Source organism: Electrophorus electricus, chromosome 22 (genome assembly GCF_041902795.1).
Source record: "Electrophorus electricus isolate QZ-2024a chromosome 22, ASM4190279v1, whole genome shotgun sequence".
Lineage (NCBI taxonomy): Eukaryota > Metazoa > Chordata > Actinopteri > Gymnotiformes > Gymnotidae > Electrophorus > Electrophorus electricus.
Window position 1 is genome coordinate 1756858 of NC_137518.1, and position 24466 is coordinate 1781323.

General features: G+C 44.8%; 1 protein-coding gene across 7 annotated transcripts; it reads left to right on the top strand.

Moving 5' to 3' along the window:
- The first annotated feature begins 39 nt into the window (after positions 1-39).
- Positions 40-20495, top strand: ccdc120b (coiled-coil domain containing 120b). Of its 7 annotated transcripts, none has more exons than XM_081705621.1 (11): positions 40-2541; positions 8123-8234; positions 10287-10599; positions 10966-11096; positions 11700-11807; positions 11896-12016; positions 12726-12785; positions 13217-13373; positions 13468-13569; positions 13787-14785; positions 14950-20493. In XM_081705621.1, the coding sequence occupies exons 3-11, from the start codon at positions 10551-10553 to the stop codon at positions 15047-15049; spliced, it is 1827 nt and encodes a 608-aa protein (XP_081561747.1). In that variant the 5' UTR covers positions 40-2541; positions 8123-8234; positions 10287-10550; the 3' UTR covers positions 15050-20493. The 7 variants fall into 7 exon arrangements, with proteins under 7 accessions (XP_081561747.1, XP_081561748.1, XP_081561751.1 ...); XM_081705620.1 differs by lacking the exon at positions 40-2541 and having other exon boundaries at positions 7938-8234; positions 10287-10414; positions 10496-10599; XM_081705622.1 differs by lacking the exon at positions 8123-8234.
- Positions 20496-24466: the final 3971 nt, after the last annotated feature.

The following is a 24466-nucleotide window of genomic DNA, read 5'->3' on the forward strand; positions in this document are numbered from 1 at the left end:
TCTGTCTGGTTTGGGTGGGTGGGTGGGTGGGTGGGGGGGTCCATGTCTTACTAGTGCCATCCATCACAGCACAGGCTCATTGTGGTTGGTGTGGAACGGGGTGGAGTTTTCTTACTGCTCTGTACAGGAAGTTCCCCTCACAGCAATACGGTGTCCATTACAGTAGTTTCTATTCTTGTGTGTTTGCTTTTACTGTGGACTCAGAAATACAGGTTTTTGCCCAATGTGTTACAGAGGAAGACTATAAAATGTTTCCAGCACCGTTTGGGTCTGCCAAAGAGCCGCGACGACCAGGGCCCCAGCTCGGCCTGCTTTTGTTCTGTTTGAGTCCTGAGAGAACCGAATGCCCTTGTCTATGCTGTAGATTCTTTACAATACATGAGATGTTTATTTTCATAAAAAAAATTCTGTGGACTGTACCTTAAGATTATTTACATTATTTGTTTTATGGGCTAGTGCGCAGTGATGATCATGCCACACTTTTGGTGGGATGTCACTTAACAGGCCCTGTCTTACCCTAAGACAGTTAGCAAGGGTCTAGAAGAGTACATACAAATGGCAGGTTCACTGATTTCCAATGCAAATACTATAAAAATAAATAAATAAAAATAAATAATTTTTTTAATATATAATATAATTTCCATCAGTCATGACCTTGCATGACACAGCCTCCCTTTGCCGTGGGGGTGGGGACCGTGCCATCGTGTGACAGCCGCGTTTACGCTGGGCCTCCGCAGCCTCACGGGATGATCCTCTAAGAGCTCTGATGAACGGAACACGCACACGCACATGCAGGCACGTGATTTGTGTATTCAGAACATGTTTTGAATATTGTCAACATCACATTTGACCACAGCCTGTTTCTTGGCATGAATGTAGACCAAATGAATTTGCAGAAATATGAGCTAATGTAAATAAAGCCTGCTGCAAGACATGGTTGGAAGCATTTTCAGCACAGCAACAAAAAACCTGACTCCTTTGAGTTCTTTTTAATTAATGGGGAGTTTTTATTTTTAAAAAAGAAAAAAGTTCTCTATAGATCTGAGAAGCCAAAGTCCTTTCCTTGATTTCTAATTGCTGATAGTTCGTCATATAGTTTGTCATGTTCAAATACTCAAATCACAGCCCTGGTCGTCCAGCCTCTACAGATTTTCCAACCTCCTTTGACTGGTCAGGCATGAGGGCAAAGTGGCCTGTCTATTAACTGTTCAATTAACTGCCAGGGATTGGCAAACCCCAGACTGGAGGTGGATTTGGCTTCTGGAAGTGAAGATCTCTCACCCTAGCACAAGGTGTTTGAGCCCAGTTAAAACTTTCCAGCGCACAGTATTCCAGCAAGGTTGTGACGCACAGGATGAATAACTGGGAATGATCCGAATAACGTCTGGTACACACAAAACCTCACTGGTGCTGTAACCCTTAGGCAGTGGAAGCCGCTGGTTTTGGCAGCTCTGGTGTAGTTTAAATGTTCCTGTTCTCCTCGGGTGAGGTTTTAGAGAGAGAAGCCGAATCATCTGCACACAGCAATGCGTAGATATGGCTTGTTTTGAGTTTTTCTGTTTTGTTTTTTCACATTGGAAAGAATTACTTTGTCCTGTGTTTTTAAGTTTTATTTGGAAGCACTTATGAACAATTTTGTTCATTCTTAAATGAATTGTAAGTTTTTAAAAACTTTCATTGATTCCGGAAGCATTAGCGTCTGCTCATGTTCTACACAAAAGGCCTTTTATCAAGTTCACAGGTCTTCAAATGTTGCAATAGTTTATTATTATATAAATGGCATTATTATACACATTTCAACAAATAAATGGAGTTTTCAAATAAGTAATAAGTGTCACCCACCATGGTAGTAAGGAAGTCAACACAACCTGTTACCTGGATATTCCAAATATTTACAATATTTGTTATTTTCATATTAAATCAGAAAGTTCTCTTGCAGGTACACACGACTAATTTTCAATTAGTCTCATGCCTAACAAAGGATGAATTTAAATGTGAAAAATCTTATTAAATGACTTGTAGAACATTCAGAAAACGTACCAGACGTCTTGAGTGTCACCACGAAAGATGGCCTTTAGGTGTCATTTTGGCTGTGTTCGGGATGAACTAATGTCGAGCATGAAGGAGTTAAAGGGGCCAGTGTATCCGTGTCCTGGCCATGTTCGCCTGTAGCAGGACCTGGGCCCCGGGGTGAGCTGCACACCCAGGAGGAAAACGGGCTCCTCGTTTTAGTGCAGCGCTGCCGGATTCTGCTTGACGTGACTCACAGGCTGATGAATTTGGACCGGACCCGCAAGTCCGTTCACACGGGTTGTTTACAACTGTGCAGTTGCCACCGCAGTCTGTATGATAACGTCGCCCTGTCTCGTTAACGTGTCAAACTGATGCGATAATTTTCCTTGCTGTGGAATACACGGGAATGCTGTGAAAGTCAGAGGATCATAAGCGCTCTCTGATTTCAAACGGCACGCCGAAGGGAGGACCTGCTCCATGTCCTGCTCGATTTACGGGACCTTCGCATCATTACCACCTTGTCTCCAGGTAGCCTCGGTTCTGATCCACCTCCATCTCACATGCATTATTATTTACGTTTTTGTGTCAGAGCAAAAAGTACAGACGCGTGGTTAACCGTGATACCGGGACAGGATGTTGCTGGATCGCATTTATTAACACGTTTGATTTCTGGGATTAATTGAGCCAGACCTTTGTTTACGTGTTTGCGCGTATGTATGTATGTGTGTGTGTGTGTGTGTGTGTGTGTGTGTGTGTGAGATGTTTTGAATAAGACACTCTCCAGTTGATCTTACCCTGGCGTGTCTTCCACTTGCGCCACCCGTACACTTAATATTCCGGTGAGGATCTCCCCATCAGGGCACCGGCTTCTCTTCCAGTCAACTAAAGAACCAGTTCGTTCTTCATACATTTTCACATGCTGGCGTTTAATTTACGGCAACGCGACAGTAAAGCAGCGTTCATGTGTGGAAGGAGGAGCAGCAGACTCTAGCAAGGATGCCGACCCCAGACTCCGGCTGCAGGAGACCGCGGAGCAGGCTGCACACGGTTTCAGACCGCGGCGTTGCCTCTCTTATGTCCTCACGGTTTGTCTCGTTTTTATCGATGCATTGTGCAGTCCGCTTTTTATGGGCTTTGGAATCACACGCAGCCCTACATTAGGCCTCGTGGCTGAGTGATTTTCTTGAGTGAATTCCTCGTGTTGCATCAGATGGTTTCTCACCGTGCGTCAAATTTAAGCAGGCGACTCGTGAGAAATACACCCATGGTACAGACTGCACAAAGAATGCAAATGCGCTTTTTTGCTTGCACCACCCAGCAAAAATGCGCAGACAGTTATGTTTATTTGTTTTCTTCTTCCCAGATGTTTGTAGGGCCAATGTACTCAAATATGAGTGCTCTGAATGTTATAAAAAAAAAAAATAAATAAAATAAATTAGATGGCACCAGCGCTAGAATGAATCAGTGCTATGATCAATCAGTGCTAGAATTAATCAGTGCTAGAATTAATCTGTGCTGTGATGAATCATTGCTAGGATGAATCAGTGCTAGAACGAATCAGTTCTAGGATTAATGTTTTGCATGCAGTGTCCAGTTATTTTCTACATGCAGGATATAATTTTGCTATTTCAGTTACTTTGAAATGTGTGTAATTCCAGCTGTGAGCTGAAGCCACAAATCAAATTAAGAGAGACTGCCTCCCTTCTGCTGCTTGGGTGCTTCACCATTTTCCACTAACAAAACTATTACTCACTTAGTGTTCTTCAAACAAACAAAAGTTCTCTTTGTGCTTGTTCTCTTCCGTGGTTCTCTTCTGTGGTTTTAAACGTGCCTCACCAAAGTCCCTGCGTGTTTCATAGAGAAATTCTCAGAGCATGTCCGGCTACGTTTCTCACAGAAGTGATTTTGTTGATTTTAAACTGCAGCTACAGAAGCTTGAGTGGCGTGTGAGTGGCATTCCCCACCCTGCTGTGGTCTGTTTACTGTCGGTGAAGAGGCCGGGCCTCACGGTTCTGTTCGCGTGACTGTGACTCGGTCCTAGCTCACAGCACAGACGTCTCCCTCCAGCAAGCTCCCACTCGACATGTCCTCAGTTCTCTCCCTGAGCCCCCAAACCTGAGGACACAGGGCACAACAGAGACCCCACTGGCTCCCTTGTTGCATAACGTCCTGTCCGTGTGTGCAGTAGGGCAGATGGAAATGACTTCTGAGCCAAGGCCGGCATGCTCTCCTGCGTCTGGGTGTTGGCAGAATGCTGCTGCAACATAAAGCATCAGGAGTGTGTAACAGTGTTGAAATTGCCCACAGATCCCAGAGCAGTTTATTTTACTAGCTGTTGTCCACAAAACTAGGCATGAAATTCTTCTGTTCAATTTGAATTAATTGAAAACAATGTTTTAGTGCCAGTCAGAAATTTGGGGCTTTTTTAATATGCTCCAATATAATATTGCTGTTAACTACATTTGAATCATCTTACATTGTTGCAACACTGTTGTTTTGGGGAGGGGGTCATTGCTAAAGTCTTTCAGGTTTCTTTTTTTCTGACTTATTGTGAATACAAGTTATCTCAAAGGACTCCTATTCAAAATAAAACTATTAGTTATAATTACAAAGTAAAACTCGCAGAGAATTGGGGAACTTTCTCCTCGTCTGCACAGTGTTCTAAGCACTGGGTGTGAACTTGTCTAAACAAATGGGCTTTTGTGTCTGGGTGAGTTGTGTGTGTGTGTGTGTGTGTGTGTGTGTGTGTGTGAGAAAGAGACCCAAGCACAGTGCCCGAGGCAGTGAAACCCTCTGACTGCATTCTGGACTCGCTGCTAAGCGTGGCCGTTTTCACAGAGGGATTTACCACATTGTTGCCAGGCGGGAGTCATTTTTACTGTGGCCTGTCTGCTCTGCCCTCAATTATTTAGTAGTAAAGAAAACAGAGACGAAAGACCGCATGGGCCGCCATGAACAGGAAAGGGAGTCTACAGTAATTATTCAAGTACTAGTAAGATTAATTATTGTAAGCTACGGCGCTGCATGTCTCTGGCTTGGCTGTTTCTACGTGGCGTTTACTGCAGATCACTGGGGGAGCAGGACTGGCCTGTTTCCAGTTATCTTTTTCTGTGATCTTTAAAAGCTGAAGTTTAAAACAAACAAAGCTGTAGATGAGGGCCCCAAAGTCTTTGTGCTTGTAGATCAGGTCAGTGGAAGCGAGGGAGCTGGAGTGCTCCCCTCACCAGTGCCTAGCTTAGGAAAGCACAGAAAAGAGTTGGCATGGGCGTTATGAACTCTGATTATTGTGGTCAACAATCATGCAGCCAATACAAGGCCACAGTCTACACATATGTAAACTGGGAACGTTGTAGCTCTGAGACCAGCTAAGGATGTTGTGTGGGGTGTTTGTGTGGGCCGAATGTATGGTTTATTGGAAGATACAAACAATGGGGGAGGTTAATGCTTATTGTAGCTTTGAGGGGTGGGGGGATTTATAGATATAATAAATTCTTTAAAGATCCAATCATAGAAATAATTGTCCTTTCATTACCTCAAAGTATTAGTAGGTCACAAAAACCAAGCATACCTTTAAGCTAACTTCCTTGTTTTGGACTATATATCAGTGAATATATGAAAATACATCAGTTGTAGATTTTAAATGTTCTATATTATTGTACTACTCTTATACTGTACTCCTTAGTTGATCATTGCATATAATATGTTGGAAATATACTCAGCCAGTCAAAGACTAGCTGTATTAAAGCACTGGTATTTTGGCAGCAAATTTAAAAAGCACAACTTCAAAGATAGTTCAGTTATTCTCGTCATTCTATGGAAGCCTACACATGTTCCGTATTGTAGGTCAAACACACAAATGCTGGTTTATTTGAGATGAAAAGTTGTGTGTTCAGAGTGATTGGTCACAGGCTTTTAGCCTTTCACAGACTGGTTCTTCTATGTTGTTTATGTCTAGTGTTTGGTAATGTTTATTCTTAGCTGACAACTTCATTCTCAGTTCATGGATACTTCTGTTATTGGCCAGGCTGACACAGATCAATGTGCACAAAGTGCTTATTAATTAATTGAAATCAACATTTTTTGTTGTCAGAATTGCAAATAAAGTGTAATTTATGCATGATTCTCACTTACCCCATCTTCTACACATCAGTGATGGGGACCTTGTGGGTCAGTGCCAAAGCTGGACCCCTTGAACATGTGACTTTCCATCAGAGATCATAATTGCACTCCAGCGAGTCTTGTTAAATAGCAGCCCTGTAGTTTTCTCAGCTGAGATTTCACAGCGGCCCGTTTGTGCTGGGGACCGCACAGCGCTGCGTGATGGTGCAGTAACATGAGTTATATCCTCCCAGGCCTGCAGGAACGGTACTCACAACAGCCCTGAAGGAAAACACGTCAGAACACGTCTGCTAGGCCACCACAGAAAGTGCCAAGTGCCATTCCTGTTCCTCCACAAAAATTGGAATGCCCCGTTTTCTCACACAGTTACGATTACGGTCCTAATCTGCCACGTGTTTGTAAATTGCTTCATAAGGTTAAACTGCCTTGGTGCAGTCTGCCTTATACACAAGTGCTGATACTCAAAACGCTGGGAAAAGCAAAGGTTGTAGAGGAGGGGACCAAGAAACGGATGCACACGAGATTTATGTTAGTAATCATATAAATATCATTTTACTGGCATGACAGGATTTGATGCTGGTTACTGTGGCCTCGACTGAGTTCTTACTGCACATAAGGGAGTCCCACTGGAGAATGAGGAGACGTTAGGAGTCAACGGCAATCTCCTGCCAGTGGAGGGAGATCCAAGCCGGACCTCGCACGTCTCACTCACAGAACTACTCGTACTCTCCTCTCGAAGGACTTCTGATCTGCCCTCTGCATTAATGCAGTTCTTAAGGCCGAACACCTCAGCAGGAGAAAGGGGCTTAGCCACACGCCAGATAAGATGCGGACAGTGGTATGAAGGACAAAAGAAACAGGATGTTTCTTGAACTTTCTATCAAAGCTACATTCCTCTTAAATTCCAGAGGAATTCCAGAGGCGTCTTTAAAAACAGCAGTAACGATCAGCTGTATTACAGACTGTAAGAACGCATAGAGAAGTATCTGAATATTAAAACGTATCTAAACAGTTGCACACGTGTAAACAGTTGTCTCATGGCTTACGCCAGTTTCAGATCATTATCTACACTTCATTTAAAAAGTCAGAAAATTATTTTCTGCAATTTCTTGTAAATAACCAAGCAAAAAAAAACACGATTTAACAAACAACCGTGTGTTTGCGTGTGTGTGTGTGTGTGTGGGTGTGTGGTTTTGTGGAGATAAAGAACATTGATAAAGGAAAATAAACAGGTTGCTATATGCAAAGGTCATGGGAAGACACGGTAAGCCATGCCACTTGGAACTATGACCACATTAATAATTACATGTAAATATAATTTCATGCTAATTACATTATTATTGTGGTAGTTTTATTCCACAGGTACATATTAATAGAATACGTATATTGCTTTTGTTACTATCGTTGTTGAATTGATAAATATTTTATAATACAAAGAATGACTCCAGAAGCCTCCGTTAGAATATCAGATTACAATGACAGTACAGAATATACTGTGCTTATGAACTACTAATGCGGGTGGCGCTACCTCACCTGTCACTTTATTCAGGCGAAACCATGTCACACTTACACACACACACACACACACACACACTCACTCACTCACTCACTCACTCACTCTCACACACACACACACGCACACCCACACACAGACACAGACACACAGACACACACACTTACACACACACACACACACACACACACACACACACACACACACACACACACACACACACACACACACTCACTCACTCACTCACTCTCACACACACACACTTACACACACACACACGCACACCCACACACAGACACAGACACACAGACACACACACTTACACACACACACACACACTTAAACGCGCGCGCGCGCGCTCGTGGAATTTCTGAATGGTCATGTGATCATTTCTATGTGGGGATCGGAACGTGATCTGTGTGTCAACTAACACGACTTCTTAATTCTTAAACGGGATTTCTGCCTTCTGACGCTCAGTACACGACGTCTGTCCACAAGAGGCTTGACGTCTTCCCCTACCAGTCCTGGCGAATTGGTCTCGTCCTCTTGCTTTCTGCTCAGGGGAATTGAGCATGGTGCGCGCGACCAGGTGAGATGAAATATATCAATCGTGCAGCAGCACTTTCGGCCCTGAACAGACGGATGTACCAATAAACTGGCATGTATTAATGAATGAACGGGACTGCGTTTCTTGTCCCAAGGCCTTAAACCTGCATCATATAGCGCACTTCTTTTCCAGGTAAGTTCTCGAGACCACTAAGGAAGCGGAACGATGTTCATCAACTGTGAAGTTGTGGGCTTGAATGCTATTTAAATATTATTTCTAACATATACTAAAATATGGGATTCGATCCTTTAAAGTAACTTGTTAAAGCTTCTGAACATGTAAATACTAAGAACTTCAAAAAGCGCCGGGAGTGCGCCGATAAGATCTGAAAATTAGGAGACAAAGCTCAGCAAGTGTTTTGAGAATATGGACAATAACATAAATAACGCAGTGTGCGCAACTTTGTTACCAACATAAACACACCTGTCTTCGCATTGCAATCAGTCATAAATTTGAGTGTGCCGAAGATTATGGGTCTTTGAGATAAAGCATACATCAATATAATCTGTTATCATCAGGCTATATTTCTCTGGATGTACGTATATGCTTACAGGAACAATTATATTTGACTTCTCCAGACTAACCTTGATTTGTCGTTTTCATCTCAGAGGTGCCGTCCGCTAAAACACATTAACCCACAGCAGCGTCCCAGTGCGCGCGGCTGTGTTAAGCTGCTCTCGCGTTCACGCGCCTGCTGGCACCGTGTCTGCTCCTGCTCTGTGTGCTCAAATGCCCGCTCGCTCCCTCTCTTCATACCCTTCTCTCGCCTCTTCACCTGTGACTAGTTTTTACCATTTAGCCTTCAGCTTCATCTTTCCTCTTTTACTCCTGACAGCCGTTTATATCTGTACTGTGAAGCACTCATTGCACTCAATGTGCAGGGGCAGTGGTAGCTCAGTGGTTGAGGTCCTTGACTTGTAATTGGAGGGGTTGGTGTTTCAAGTCCCACCACTGCCAAGTTGCCACTGTTGGGCCCCTGAGCAAGACCCTTAACCCTCAATTACTCAAGTTGTACTCAGTCATAATTGTAAGTTGCTTTGGATAAAAGCATCAGCTAAATGTCGTAAATATGCAACTGTCTGTACCATAGTGTACGCAAACTGTGTCAAAGCGGCTATGCAGACTCTGTGTAAAAGTGTCATGTGCTAAGTTTGTTTATCATTTAATTGAAAAGTTTGTGCTGTGCGGATGACTCAGAAACCCTTGTTGTTCACTTTTTCTGCCCGCTGAACAAGAGCAAGGTCTTCACAGCTTTAAAAAACATTTAATTGACTTCAATTCACTGCTTCTTGTGGCTTCCTCTGAAACGTATGGAATGTGGCGTCAACACGGCCATAATAATGTTTTTAGCGTTTGCCTTTTGAAATGTATTGTGTTGTTTAGCTTGTTTATTATGTGACAGGAATTTAAGTGAGTCATTGCTGGTGTGTGCAGTGCTGGTGAGATAGTCCTGCTTTTTCTCAGTAAGCGAGCTTCCTGTTGATATGTAATACTCATAATAGTCTGAGCTTTGAGAACATTGGCCATGTTGAAAACCAGAAGATATAAAAAGACTTTAGTGTGGCCAAAGCTTGACTTTGATCTGCTTTTGACTTTCGGACCACAGTCTGGAATGCATTTAAATTGCCTCTCAGCATTCATGTAAGATTTTTTTTGGTTTATTTTTTGTTTTCTCTTTTTCTTGCTTCTTTTTGGAACTCTTTAAACCTGTCACTGACTTATCAATGAACAGTCTGGATTACAATCGTGCAGGAGTTCACGAAAGGTGACAGGACAGGCGTTTATTTAATTCCTTAATCACTGATTCTGTATACATTTTGTGGTATTGACAAATACATTTTTGGCTTTTCGTTTACATGATGTGTATTTCTGCTTAACCTTGTCATCACTGAGCCTTCTGTTCTTCTGGTTAAATGTTCCTGCTCACACAGGCTTGTATATGTATAGCTACAATCTGCTTTCAAAAGGTTCCTAGAGGACATTACCAATGTATAAAGGAAGCTGTTAATAGTAATATTATCGTTTTTCCTTTAGGGCTGATATATTACTGAAGAGTGTTTCAGTAGCACCAGTTTAAAGCCCTGCCTGTCCTGCTGCGGACGGTGGCCGGCAGACCCACACACACGACTGAACGACATGGATCACACTGCTGCAGCTGCAAGGTGAGGTGGGAGGGTGATCCAGCCGTGAATTCCCTGACCCTCCCCGACAGCAGTCTGAGGTCTGCTCCACGTCTCTTCCAGGAGGTGAGAGCTGAATGAGCGATTTGATCTGCAGGACGTCTTTTGTCTCGAGCCTATGGAGGTCAAAGGGCAATTTAACACCGACATGGGTCCAGGGGCTCCTGGTGAGTTGCCTCTGGTTGGATCTCGATAGGTTTGAGGGCAGCAGGTGATGCCTGGGGCTCTGCTGGTGATGGGGGTCTACTTCCTCTTCCACATAACTGAGTAGCAAAAAAAAATATTTCTGTTGCAAAATAGACAAATAAAGTACAAGTCTTTTGCCCTTATTCAAAGCAGTTAACTTCCACTTACCTCAGGGGTCAAGCTTTCTGAATGGTTTACTTCTAATTTCAGAATGAGATAAATGTATCCTGTAGGTTATTATTCATATAATTTCCACCTCTAACTATAAACAGTTTGAGGGTTGCTATTTCCCATTTAGCCCCTGCCTAAGTGTGTGTGTGTGTGTATGTGTGTGCGTGTGTGTGCAGATGTCCAGGGCCCTGGGGACAGCACTCAGCAGGCGGAGCGGCTCTCCGAGCTGCAGGACAGGAAACAGACCCTGCAGACGCTCCTGAGCAGCCGGTTGGAGGAGCTTCGTCAAGTGTGTCTGCTGGAGGCGGTGCGCCATCTTCCATCACCAGACACCACACTGCACATCCAGCTTACATCACCAAACACCACACTGCACATCCAGCTTACATCACCAAACACTACACTGCACATCCAGCTTACATCACCAAACACCACACCACACTGCACATCCAGCTTACATCACCAAACACAACATTGTACATCCATCTTACATCACCAAACACAACATTGTACATCCATCTTACATCACCAAACACCATACTTTACATCAAGCTTACATCACCAAACACTGCACTGTACATCTATCTTACATCACAGAATTTTTTTTATAGATCTTTACAATACTTTACAAACCTTTGTGAAAATGTTTACGAATCTTTACAAATCTTTACTCATCTGAATTTGTTCATTTGGAAGATGAGTAAACTGAAACAATAAAATAATCACACATGGAATAATTCCTACAGAGCAGAATTAAGCTGAATCAGGTACTACACTGACATTTGTTGAGAGGTTTTTTTTTTTTTTAAAACCCTGCACAAGGTAACGCAGATAACGACACTCTGAGCACACTGAGCGCTAGTCATCCTTCGGTTGTAAACCGACACGAAGCTGTCAAATGTGTTTGCAGGAGCTGACGGGGAAGCTGCCCCATGTCTTTCCTCTGCAAGTGGGGGAGCGACCCCCTTTTATCCAGCGCAGGCTTGGCCTGCCTCCCCTCACCCTCTCCAAGGTAGAGGTGAGGTCAAGGGTCGCTGCGTTTTCATTACTGCGACTCTGCACCTGCAGGGATAAATGGGTCTAAAAGGGCGTTTGCTTTGATGTAGGACGACCCCGGCCAGAGAAGACAAATGAAGACTCTTTTCAGTGGGGCCCTCCGGCGAACCGTGGAGTTGGACAAAACCACGCTGCACTGCAAGAGGACCGTCCACCGCGGGTGTCACACAGGTGAGTCCCCACACACCGTCCACCATGGGTGTCACACAGATAATTCAACAAATTGTCCACCACAGGTGTCACACACAGTGAGTCAACCCACAGTGCATTGCAGGTGTCACACAGGTAATTTGACACACACTTTCCACTGCCGGTGTCACACAAGTGATTCAATACACACCGTCCTCCACGGGTTTCACACAGGTGTTTCATTGTATCCAGGACTAATCTGTGCATGCTTGAATTTTGTGTGTGTGCATGCACATGTGAGCATGTGTGTGTGTGTTTTGTATGCGAGTGTGTGTGTGTGTGTGTGTGTGTGTGTGTTGATCTGCATCATGCTTTCTTAGATGCGTACGTTTCTAATCTTAGCCTTCACTGTCAAGTGTATGAACACGGCACGGGCGGGGGTGACTCACTTCACCTGAGTGTAGCGCCCATCGTCTCCCTTCAGGGACGGCTGTTCTCTGTTTACGTTTGCACTCCAGCTGCATGGGAGCTGAGAGTGACGTAGCAGTCTAATCAGGCTCCAACCGCTGGTGCTGGCGTGTGGGGAACAGATAGAACAAGCAGTCCGTTACACAAAAAGACGTCAATGTGCTCGTAAACAAAACATGTCTGCATGAGAGGGGTGGATTTGGCAGCTGTGCGTTTAAGGTCGGTAAAGTTGGCTTGTTTGGAAGGCTGATGGTGTTGTGCATCTTCCTAAATTCTTTTGCAGAGGAAACGGTTAAATCGGAGAGCAGCTCCATGTCAGACTCCACTCAGTCTCAAGACAATGGTGAGTCACGTATATTCTCCAGCCATGCACATCGAAACGTAAGGGCCGAATGATAGATAGAACGATAGACTGGTAGATGGACAGATTGGATGGTACACAGAGGAGTGGATAGGTAGAATGACAGGTACCTACCCTCATAGACAGATACATAGCATGATGGGTAGGTTAAAACTAAGAAACAGTATTTATGGGTCTTACTATAAATGTCAGTTAATGTCAAAACTAGATGAAATTAGTATGCTAAAACTGTGCGTTTATTATCAGTGTATTGCCTCTGCAGTAGCTCTTCACATCCTGCTCCTCAATTCAGGAAGTAGCTCAGAGTTGCGCTGTTGATCCAGGGGCACTGACCCAGGATCAGTGGGGATGCTCAGCGAGACCTGGCTCTGCTCATGACCAGCACTAACCCTGTGTGTCCCCACGCTCCACAGAGGAGTCGTCCCCCAGCGTGGCTCCGGAACACCACTCCCACTCTCACCCCCGCCTGGCCTTGGCCAGCCCCGACGGTCAATTCTGCAGGAAACTGTCTCCGGTGGACATCTACTACGAGATGAGGACCCGCCGCAACTCTGCCTCCAGCTCCATCAGGTAGCCGAGGGCGTCCCGCCGTCCTGCGGCCTCGGACAGCTTGTCTTTACGCAGTAGGTAATGACTATCCGTGCATGTCTGCCTGTCAATCTAGTCCAAGCCACTCCCTGCCAAGGAGTGCATCCAATATGGAGGGCAGGAGTGTTCCAGCCACACCTCTTCTGTCTCGAACTGCACCAATCAGCATCCATATGAGGTACAGTAATATTCACTAATTCCAATTTGCTATAAACTGCAAAACCATAGACATCATTATTATATTATTTTGATTTATTTAAATGAAAGATTATTTTAAGTGAAATGATTATGAATTCTGATTATGTTGCAGTTGTGGTAACATGCAGAGGTCCAAGTAAAAATACAGCCCTCAGTGGTGTTATTTCTGTTTTTCTATGTGCTGTTCCATGCGTCAGGCCTGACCCCACTGACGGCCCAGTAAAACAACGGGACAGCAGCCCCGACGTCTCCCAGTTTGTTCCGCTGGCGTCTCTGGAGAGCTCGGCCTCCGACTGCCGAGGATGCCCGTACGGCTCGCGCGCCCGCCGCAGTAACAGCTCCGAGGCCTTACTGGACCGCTCCACCCTGCAGGAGCCGCACGACGCCGGGCACCCACGAAGTGGCATGCCCCCCAGAGCCGGACCCTACAAGAGCTCTGAGTCGCTGATGGATGGCAAGCTCCGGCAGGTGTACCGGGGCAGCCCGGAGAGGGCGCTAGGGGGAGCTGCAGAGCAGGGGCGCATGCGCTCATCGGTGGGTGGGAGGGTGAGCGGCTCGGGCTACAATGAGATCCTGATGGACTACATCTGGGGCAAGCAGCAGAACAGAGCGACCCAGCCGCCGCTCAGACAGTCGGCCGGCCAGGCCTGGCCCAACCTCCCGGCGGCTGCCACGCCTCCGCACTACAACGGCTTCTCCCATTCGCAGATCCACCTGGCCGCGGCTCCGCCCACCTACAGCCCCGCGCTTCTGCCCGACCCACAGGCTGAGCCACGCCGGGTGAAGGTCACGCGGACCAAGTCGTGCGGACCCTTCATCCCCCTCCGGCAGCAGGAGTCCGTGCTGCTCTCCACTTATGAGCCCAGCACCTCCACCCCCAACCTGCTGCCCCTTCAGGCGGAGCTGCCCCCTGTCGCCGGCGCTGCCTTCGGCTGCAGGCCCGTGCCCTTCTCGCTGCCCACTCCAGACGACCCCATGCGCAGCCTACACAAGGCGCTGGCCCTGGAGGGCCTCCGGGACTGGTACCTACGGAACGCCCTGGGTTACAGCACCACAGCCAAGGGGCATGACGGTCTCCCCCTGCGCCCCCCGCACCACCTGGTACCCCAGCCGCAGTCTGGCCCACTGGACCCGCTCTACTCCCACCGCCAGATGCCTCAGTCTGCCTCCTTTCACGGGCACCCTCTGCGGGGCAGGTAAGTCTTCCCACATGACCCTTTTGGTCCCCTTCAGCTCATGTGAGACTGGATACTGGCATCAGAGTAGGCTCCGTGCCGCTTTCACCCCATGTAAATCATGTGTAAATCACATGTAAATCACATGTAAATCACATGTAAATCACATGTTCTCTTTGCGTCAGGTCCGTGGAGCTCACTCTCTTCTCAGAGCCCTTCCTGTCCCAGAAGCCCACGCCAAAACAGGCCAGCTCGGATCCCGCTGCCCCCGGAACTCTGGTTTAACAGAACTCTAACTGTACAGTCAGTACAATGAGCTGTATGAACAGAGAGGAGTTGGGCTATCATGCCCTAGCAGATATGTATGCTGTTGAAAATATTATTGTATTACAGAGGTACATTTGCATATGATTTGGGCATTATAAAGTAACAAACTTCCGTTCATCTTTGGATATATATTTTTGCAGAACATATACACACACACATACATACATACATGTGTATATATATATGTACATGTTTATGTGTGTGTGTGTGTGTGTGTGTGTGTGTGTGTGTGTGTGTGTGTGTGTGTGTGTGTGTATATATATATGTACATGTTTGTGTGTGTGTGTGTGTGTGTGTGTGTGTGTGTGTATATATATATGTGCATATTTGTGTGTGTATGTATGTATGTATGTATGTACGTATTCAAAATTGCTATTTTGTAACTAATATGGTTCAGATTCAGTCATCTGAAAATATATCTACTTGCAATTAACTCATGCATTTAAATGTATTATACCAGATATGAATGCGTAGCATACCTGTTGGGTTATATATCTATATATGTAGCTATTAAAAGTGCAATATACCACTGAGAATATTTCACAAAGAACCTATGAGAGAACTTGTGGAGAGAATATCCTGCAAACAGGCTGATGCTTCAGACAAAGAGTTCTTGCTTTAATTTTTCAGAACTTGGGCTCTTCATGGGCAGATCGGTTCCTTCCCTGCTGAGGCAGCGTTGGGCTCGTTTTCTGCACACACCTTTTAGCCCGGGGCGCAGTAGCGGGTATTTTTCACCCTAATGCTTTCTTGCATTATGTATTGCTTTGTAAGAGAAGTAGTTTTAAATAGAATCCTCTATTAGCAGAAATCTACTTCCTTGGCTTAATCTATGGTAAAATACCGCTCAGTGCAGTCTTTGGTGAATGATACGCTTAAGACGCTACACACATAGGGTCTCAATTACTGTGCGTATGCTCTGCTGCTGGGACCTCACTTGATAATCCGAGAAAAGTGATCAATTACCTCAGAATTTGTGAGCAGAAGAGCTGGTTACTCACTGACAGTGTCAGACATATAAATCACATCCCAGTGTGGAGCTGGCTAAGGTTGCTGAATTAAAGAACAGTTCAGACATATCACTGAACTCTTTGGGCGCAGTCTTGAGTTGCTGCTTAGGGGTACTCACAGCCGGCTTATTGTATATTTGAGTTCTTTTTAGCTGATCTCTGTGTTTTAGCTCTATGTTATGTCATCGGTGTTGTTCCCTAAAATACAGGGCATACATTCCAGAGAGTTCTGTAACTGTGACTCGACACTGGCTGATTCATTAGTACTGTGCTTGGTAGACATCTGTGGCTAACTCCAGGAAAGTGCTAGCCTTGTTCCGCGGCTGGCTAGCTCGCTGCTAAAACCAGCACCAGGTCATCTACTCATCCGCAGATTTACCCGGGGCTAAACTCAAACCATTGCTCATGCAGCACACGGTCACTGCGGTACATGTCAAGCCCAGACTACAAACTCACTCCTGGTTAAGGGTGAGGGTAGTCCACAGGCTGACTGGGAAAGTAGAAGGTTCTGAAGGTCTCCCTCTCAGTCACCGAGTCTGCCTTAAGAAAGGCTCGGATGCAAAACAGTTCCATGAACATTGCATTATGCGTCGTATTGGAATGGCATAAGCAGGCCTTATGTCCGTTGGTCTGTACATTTGATAGCTAGTCAGTATGGTTGCTTTCTCTCAGCGGTTGATATACCTGACTTCTTTGTTTGTTTGTCGCCAGATCTTTTGATGTTGTTTCAGTTTCTCTTTCTTTCTGATAACCCATTCCCTTTGACATCATTGTGTGAAGTCAATGAGGCACCACTAGATAAACATCTTTTAGAAAGTGCTTAAATATATCAAACAAAACCAGATGTCTGTCTAGCTTGTATCAGGATTATGCTCACACATTGACTAGTTTAGTTTTGGCCTATTGTTCTATAAAGACTTTTAACACTATGAATTACTGCACTGGTTCCCACTGGTTCCCAGTCCGGGTCCTTGCAATCATGCACTGGAATGGCTTCTACCTAGGCTAACACACCTGATCCATTTTGATCACCAAACTGTGTCGGGTGTGTTGGAGCAGGAGAAAGTGTGCAAGTGGACACCGCAGGGTTGCCCTTGACAACCACTGCAGTACTGGCTCAAGGAAGGTGGCGTGAGTACAAACAATGATTATCAACACTTTCCTGTTTAAGTAGAACTTCGAGAAATCATTTATGTGTTGTCACTCTTCTGTGAGGTGCGTCCAGCTCATAGGACCTGATCCCTAATGACCAAACCGCTGTGCATTGGCAGTCTGTTGTTGTGTAGACTTCAGTTTCAGTGACTGTCTTTACCGTATGTAAATATATAATGAAATATATAACCCTAGCAAAAGGGTTTAGCAACTTGAATAAAACAAAATATATATTGTATATTTATGTATGGATCGGCTTTTTGTATACATATTTATTTGCATAAAACTTGACTGCAGTGTGTCCACACCAGCAGAAGGGATGCCTGAAGGCTATACTGAATACTGAGTGAATACTGACTGAATACTGACTGACTGAAGTTTGGTTTGGCGTCACCTGGGCACCAGGCCGACCGCTGTTTCACCTTTTTGATTAAGAACTTCTTTGCCTTTTCCCCCACATTATGCAATGGTTGTTATTGTTTCTCGATTTTATTAAATCAAACATAATCTATACATTATCTGTATGGGCATATATGAATTCATAATAAAGTTTATGATGCATTGATTTGTTTTTTCTCTTGAACTAGTCCAGTGAAAAGTCTTATTTCTGAGGGATGATGAGGCTAAATTAGACCTTTGCCTGGTGCCCTCTGGCAGGACGTACTTGGAACAGTGTGCCAGTTCAACATAATATGGCATGTGGTACTTCTGTACTCACATCCTTAGAACAGACAGGGCAGTTTCTTAACCTGGCACACTTGTGACTAGTGTCACATTTTCACTCTCAGAGTGAGAGAGAAACAGATTATAGCATAGGAGAAAACTAACCATCTATCACTGACATGCTAATACGTCTTTGTAAATTTATTTTCTCCTGATGGGACATTATGTTGTTTTCATATATAACATGTATGTATTATCCTCCCTATACAGCCGTGGCCAAAAGTTTTGAGACTGACACAAATGTTGGTTTACTGCCTCAGTTTTTTAAAATCCTTTGGTCAGATGTTTATATGGTATAGTGAAGTACAATGATAAGCATTTCATAAGTTTTTAAACTTTTTATTGACAAATACATCCATTTTAAACAACGACCATATTTACAGTGGTGACCCTTCTTTTTAAGACTTCTGCAATTCACCTTGGCATGCTGGATATCAGCTTCTGGGCAAACTCTTGACTGATGACAGCCCATTCTTGCCTAATCAGTCCTTGGAGTTGATCACAGTTTCTGTGTTTTTGTTTGTCCACCCTCTTTTTTGAGGTTTGACCACAGGTTCTCAATGGGATTGAGATCCAGGGAGTTTCCTAGCCATGGACCCAACACTTCAATGTTTTGGTCACGGAGCTGCTTGGTTATCACTTTTGCATTGTGACATGGCGCTCTATCATGCTGGAAAAAGCATTGTTCATCACCAAGTTGCTCTTGGAGGATGTTTTGATGCCATTTCATATTCCTGGCAGTGTTCTTGGGCAAAAAAGTTTGCTCAAACACACTCCCTTGGATGAGAAGCAACCCCACACATTAATCGTCTCAGGCTGCCTCACTGTTGGCATGACACAGGACTCATGGTAGCATTCACCTTTTCTCCAGACAATCATTTGTCCAGATGTCCCAAACAGTCTGAAGGGGGCTTCATCAGAGAAAATAACTTCACCCCAGGCCTCTGCAGTCCAATCCCTATACTTCCTGCAGAATGTCAGTCTGTCCTTGATGTTTTTCTTGGAGAGAAGTAGCTTCTTTGCTGCCCTTTTTGACACCAAGCCAGCCTCCAAAAGCTTTTGACTCACTGTGCATACAGATGCACTCCTTGTAGTTCTTGATGATTTGATAAATAGTTGGTTCAATAAATGGTTGATCAGTTGCCTTGTCCTCATTAACACGTTCTCCTGAGCTAACAAGAAGATCACTGAAATGATGTTAGCAGGCTATTTTGAGGCAGAGCTAAAATGCAGTTGCTGGAATGGAGTAATTTTTGTGTTGTGAAGTTAATTTTAATTGCAAGGAATGACTTGGCAATTAATTGCGATTCATCTGATTACTCTTCACATTTTAGAGTTAATGCAGATTGTCACCATAAAAACTGAAGCAGCAAACTATGAAAACCAAAATTTGAGCTTGTCTCAAAACTTTTGGCCACAACTGTAGTCAAGTTGCCTGCATCAGATTTAAAAGCCTGATGCTTGCGTATAAAGAAAAAAATGGACCAGCCTTAAGCTACCTGAAAGCTGTGGACCAGTCCTGTCTTGATCTCAGATCCCAAGAGCCACAAGTACAGTCCACCTTGACCCACTCAGAACCTCTCCAGCCAGCAACTGAGTCCCCCATTTCCAGGAGTGAACCTCCGCGCACTGCATTTGACGAAAAAACCTTCATACACTGCCTTCCAGGAGTGAACCTTTGCGCCGCATTCCACGAGTGAACCTCCATGCACCGCCTTCCAGGAGCGAACCTCCACGCACTGCCTTCCAGGAGAGGACCTCCACATACTGCTTTCCAAGTGTGAACCTCCACACACCACATTCTAGGAGAGAACCTCCACGCACTGCCTTCCAGGAGTGAAGCTCCAAGCACTGCCTACCAAGAGTGAACCTCCACACACTGCCTTCCAAGAGTGAACCTCCATGCACTGCCTTCCAGGATTGAACCTCCCCCTGCTGCCTGAACAGCCGAGACCTGCTTCCTCCAATCACAAACACAGCCCAAAGACCCAATAAGACTCTGTAAACATGTAATTGAGTGCTAAACTCTAATATGTCTACATATAAAAAACAGACAAACACAAACCTCACTTGTACCTGTACTGACTCCTGTCTGTGATAGGCTTAAGTGTGATGGTATCCTTTGACTCTTGCATAAGGGTTAGTCCTCTAAAGAAATCTGAAGCTCTTCTCTGGATAAGTGTGTTTACCAAATCCTATAAATGTAGATGGAATGAGAAAACACGTTTTTATCTGTTCCATCATGTCTGGCCCTCTTGATCTCACCACGTTTAACATTTATTGTGTAGCGCACGTGCCTGGACACATGTCCTCATCTCATATCTACACCAAATCTGTATTTAAATACTGGACAGTGCATATTTTTATAGGCCTACACTGCCGTCTTTTCTTCTGCCAAGTCACTATTGATGCTGGCGTTATTTGGGCTCGGTTCACATTTCAGGCATTGATATGTGGTTAAAAATAGACCGTCCCTTGTGCATTGACGAGGTGCCCTGCATGAATATATGAATGCAATAAGCAGACTACATCAGCTTTTGAGCTACTCGTCCTGTGATGCCGACTGATGTATGCTCGCATTATGTCAATTTAACATTACGATCCCTTCAATTCCAACTAGCAAGAAACCACTCAGTCATAATTGAATGAGCTAAATTAATTGTCATAACATCAGCAACACTGCTGTATATCCCACGGTCTAGCACTACAATGAACATTTATCAGAACCCAGAGTGATATGTTTCTATATAAAAATAAATTGTCGTCAAAGGATTCGTGACTCTGCAGCAGTTTTGGTACAGGGTTCTCGTGACGCCCCAGTGTGATGCTGCAGTGTTACACCGGAGTGGTGTGTTGATCAGAGTCCAGCCAGCGCACTGACCACACCAGAGAGTGTTTGACCGTTGGCCTGTCCCTACCCCCCGCCAGCGGAATCTTATCCCATTTACAGTTGACCCTCTCCTTGAGCTGCTGGATGCTTCATTCCATACCAGTACTGCAGAGGTAGATTCTCTCTCTCTCTCTCTCTCTCTCTCTCTGTTGCTCACTCGCTCACTGGCTCTCACACAAACATGTTTTTCTCTCCTTAGCTCACAGTGGATATTATTTGTGATGTGACAATACGCCACACCCATTTATTATGAAGACGTAATCCTCATGTCTCCCAAAGCTGCCTCATTGATTTGCTGGCCTCAGCATATCCTGTCTTTAATTCTCAGGTGGCAAATTGTATCAGTGGATATCCAATACCTGCAGCCTAGACCTTTAGTGATTCGGAATCTTGACTGCAGCCATTTCTTAACAGCTCTTGTATAAAAAGAAGTGTTTTGTGGATTGAAAGCTGCTGAAGAGCACACCCTACTGGCAAAAAGCACAAACTGCATGAGACACATAACCCTTAGTGTGGCTATCAGCATGTTGGAAGATAATTATGGTAGTTATGGTTCTTGCTGCTGCTCTGTTTCATCAGCTCCAATCATCATTTATCACCTGGACTGATGGCAGGGCCATAACCAGGGTCAAAGCTGTAGTGAGGTTCATACTGTAGAAATGTGAATTACTTCACACATAGTAATAAACCACACTGCTGGATATGCTTGGGTCTGGTACTTGTCTGGTACTGGATATGCTTGGGTCTGGTACTGGTCTGGTACTGGATATGCTTGGGTCTGGTACTGGTCTGGTACTGGATGTGTGCTGTTCCTGTACTGGATATGTGTTGGTCTGGTACTGGTCTGATACTGGAAGTGTGCTGGTCCTGTACTGGATATGCTTGGGTCTGGTATTGGTCTGGTACTGGATATGCTTGGCTCTGGTACTGGTCTGGTACTAGATGTGTGCTGGTCCTGTGCTGGATATGCTTGGGTCTAGTCCTGTACTGGATATGTGTTGGTCTGGTACTGGTCCTGTACTGGATATGTGTTGGTCTGGTACTGGATATGCTTGGGTCTGGTACTGTTCTGGTACTGGATGTGTGCTGGTCCTGTACTGGATATGCTTGGGTCTGGTACTGGTCTGGTACTGGATGTATGCTGGTCCTGTACAGGTCCTGTACTGGATATGTGTTGGTCTGGTACTGGATATGCTTGGTTCTGGTACTGGTCTGGTACTGGATGTGTGCTGTTCCTGTACTGGATATGTGTTGGTCTGGTACTGGTCTGATACTGGAAGTGTGCTGGTCCTGTACTGGATATGCTTGGGTCTGGTATTGGTCTGGTACTGGATATGCTTGGCTCTGGTACTGGTCTGGTACTGGATGTGTGCTGGTCCTGTGCTGGATATGCTTGGGTCTAGTCCTGTACTGGATATGTGTTGGTCTGGTACTGGTCCTGTACTGGATATGTGTTGGTCTGGTACTGGATATGCTTGGGTCTGGTACTGTTCTGGTACTGGATGTGTGCTGGTCCTGTACTGGATATGCTTGGGTCTGGTACTGGTCTGGTACTGGATGTGTGCTGGTCCTGTACAGGTCCTGTACTGGATATGTGTTGGTCTGGTACTGGATATGCTTGGTTCTGGTACTGTTCTGGTACTGGATGTATGCTGGTCCTGTACTGGATATGCTTGGGTCTGGTACTGGTCTGGTACTGGATGTGTGCTGGTCCTGTACTGGATATGCTTGGGTCTGGTACTCGTCTGGTACTGGATGTGTGCTGGTCCTGTACTGGATATGTGTTGTTCCTATACTGGATATGTGTTGGTCTGGTACTGGTCAGGTACTGAATATGTGCTGGTCTGGTACTGGACTGGTACTGGATGTTTGCTGATCTGGTACTCTCCACTCACCTTTATATTGGTGCCTTATTTTCACCTTAATGTCTATAATGTGCATTCAGTTCTTCAAACCCGTCTTACTCCAGCAACTTTTAAACGCTGAGCGTGAAGTTTGTAGGGGTACCACACATTTTGCCCTCGCTCTAATCATCCATAAACTGTTGTTATTTTGACATAAATGGCTTTGGCCTAAGTTAGAGTTTTATTTATATTTATTTAGATTCATTCATTAAATCATGAAAATATACACTGAAATGTACACTTAAAATCCACAGCTTCACATTAGTTTTGTTGTTCAAGTTCTTATTTTATCCTTACTAATTTATACCTGTGCTATTAGCACTTCTGTGACTCTGTGTCTCTTTCTCTGCAAATTTTTTGTGCAGTTGTCTCAGAAAACTTAAAAACAATCATTTTTAAAATTCAAGGTGTTCTGAAAACCTTCTCGTTAGTAAGAGTAGCAACACCAACCACACATTACGTATGCTAATGCGAGCTGACAACTCTTACTGTTCAAGATGCGACTTATTGGGCTGTTTTGAGACTGGCTCTACTTGAGCAGCTAAGTGAACACTGCCAGCTGCTCTGAGATCAGTGGTACTTGAGCAGCTAAGTGTAACAGACAAATTCATGAACACTGCTAGCTGCTCTGAGGTCAGTGGAGAACGAGTCTTGTGTCTGTTCCATCCATTGAGGGAGTAACTAATGCAGAGGCATTCTGGGTCTAAAACTGACCTGGGCTCAGTTTTGTAGCTTTTAAAGTGACCTGAATCATTTTTGATGACTAAAGTGGGTCGATGTTGTACGTATGTTGTACGTCTACTTCCCTCCCAGTACTCACACCTGGATCGACACACAGTATGGCCTGCCCAACAAACTCCCATGTCTGACCTGCCCTGATGCTGTTATTGGTCACATGACTTTATGGTGCTGGTATGTGAGTCACTCTCACACAGGTGAGTCCATTGCACACACAACACCCTCACTCATTTTTTTTTGTCTTTGTGGGCAAAGTCTCTCCCAGGGCAATTAAAATGCTTTGGTGAACATTTATGTTATTATTTATAAGAAGATTAGATTATCTGTACACAAAGGTTTTGTACTCAGGTGTATAACCAGAGGGCGTTCCCGTGGAAAGTTCTCTGACCCCTCAACTAAGATGCATCACATCACTCACAGCACATCCCTCTCCTCGTGTACCTCTGCAATGCTTCTATTATATCAGCTGCCTTGTACTGGTTTCCATGTTGAGTTCTAATGCACTGATATTTTACATTGTCCAGTATTTATTACTGTATTTCCAATAACCACTTTGCTAACAGTGCTCAGGTTATTAGTAGCTGCATGCGCAAATCCAGTTATGTAATAATCAGTACTTCTTTATTTATATCCAAGGTTGTGTTTACTTAATGCAACAGGTAGCTCTTTTATGAACATAGTCTCGTTTGTGTGCAGATGTAAGCTGTTTCCCAACATGCACTCCAGCCAGCAGGTGGAGCCAGAGAATCTGAATTTCCACCAGCAGGGGGAGCCACAGGAGCCCTGGTCAGCAAACGCCTCAGACTTGCACCTGCACAAATGAAGCAGGTGCGTCAGGGTGGGGGAAAGGCCCTGAGGACATTCACATGCTCAACAATCAGATCATCATTTCAGAAGAAAATGCTTTAAGGCACTCAATACCAAAACCAACAGGCACCTGAACCGTTTCTTACCCTGG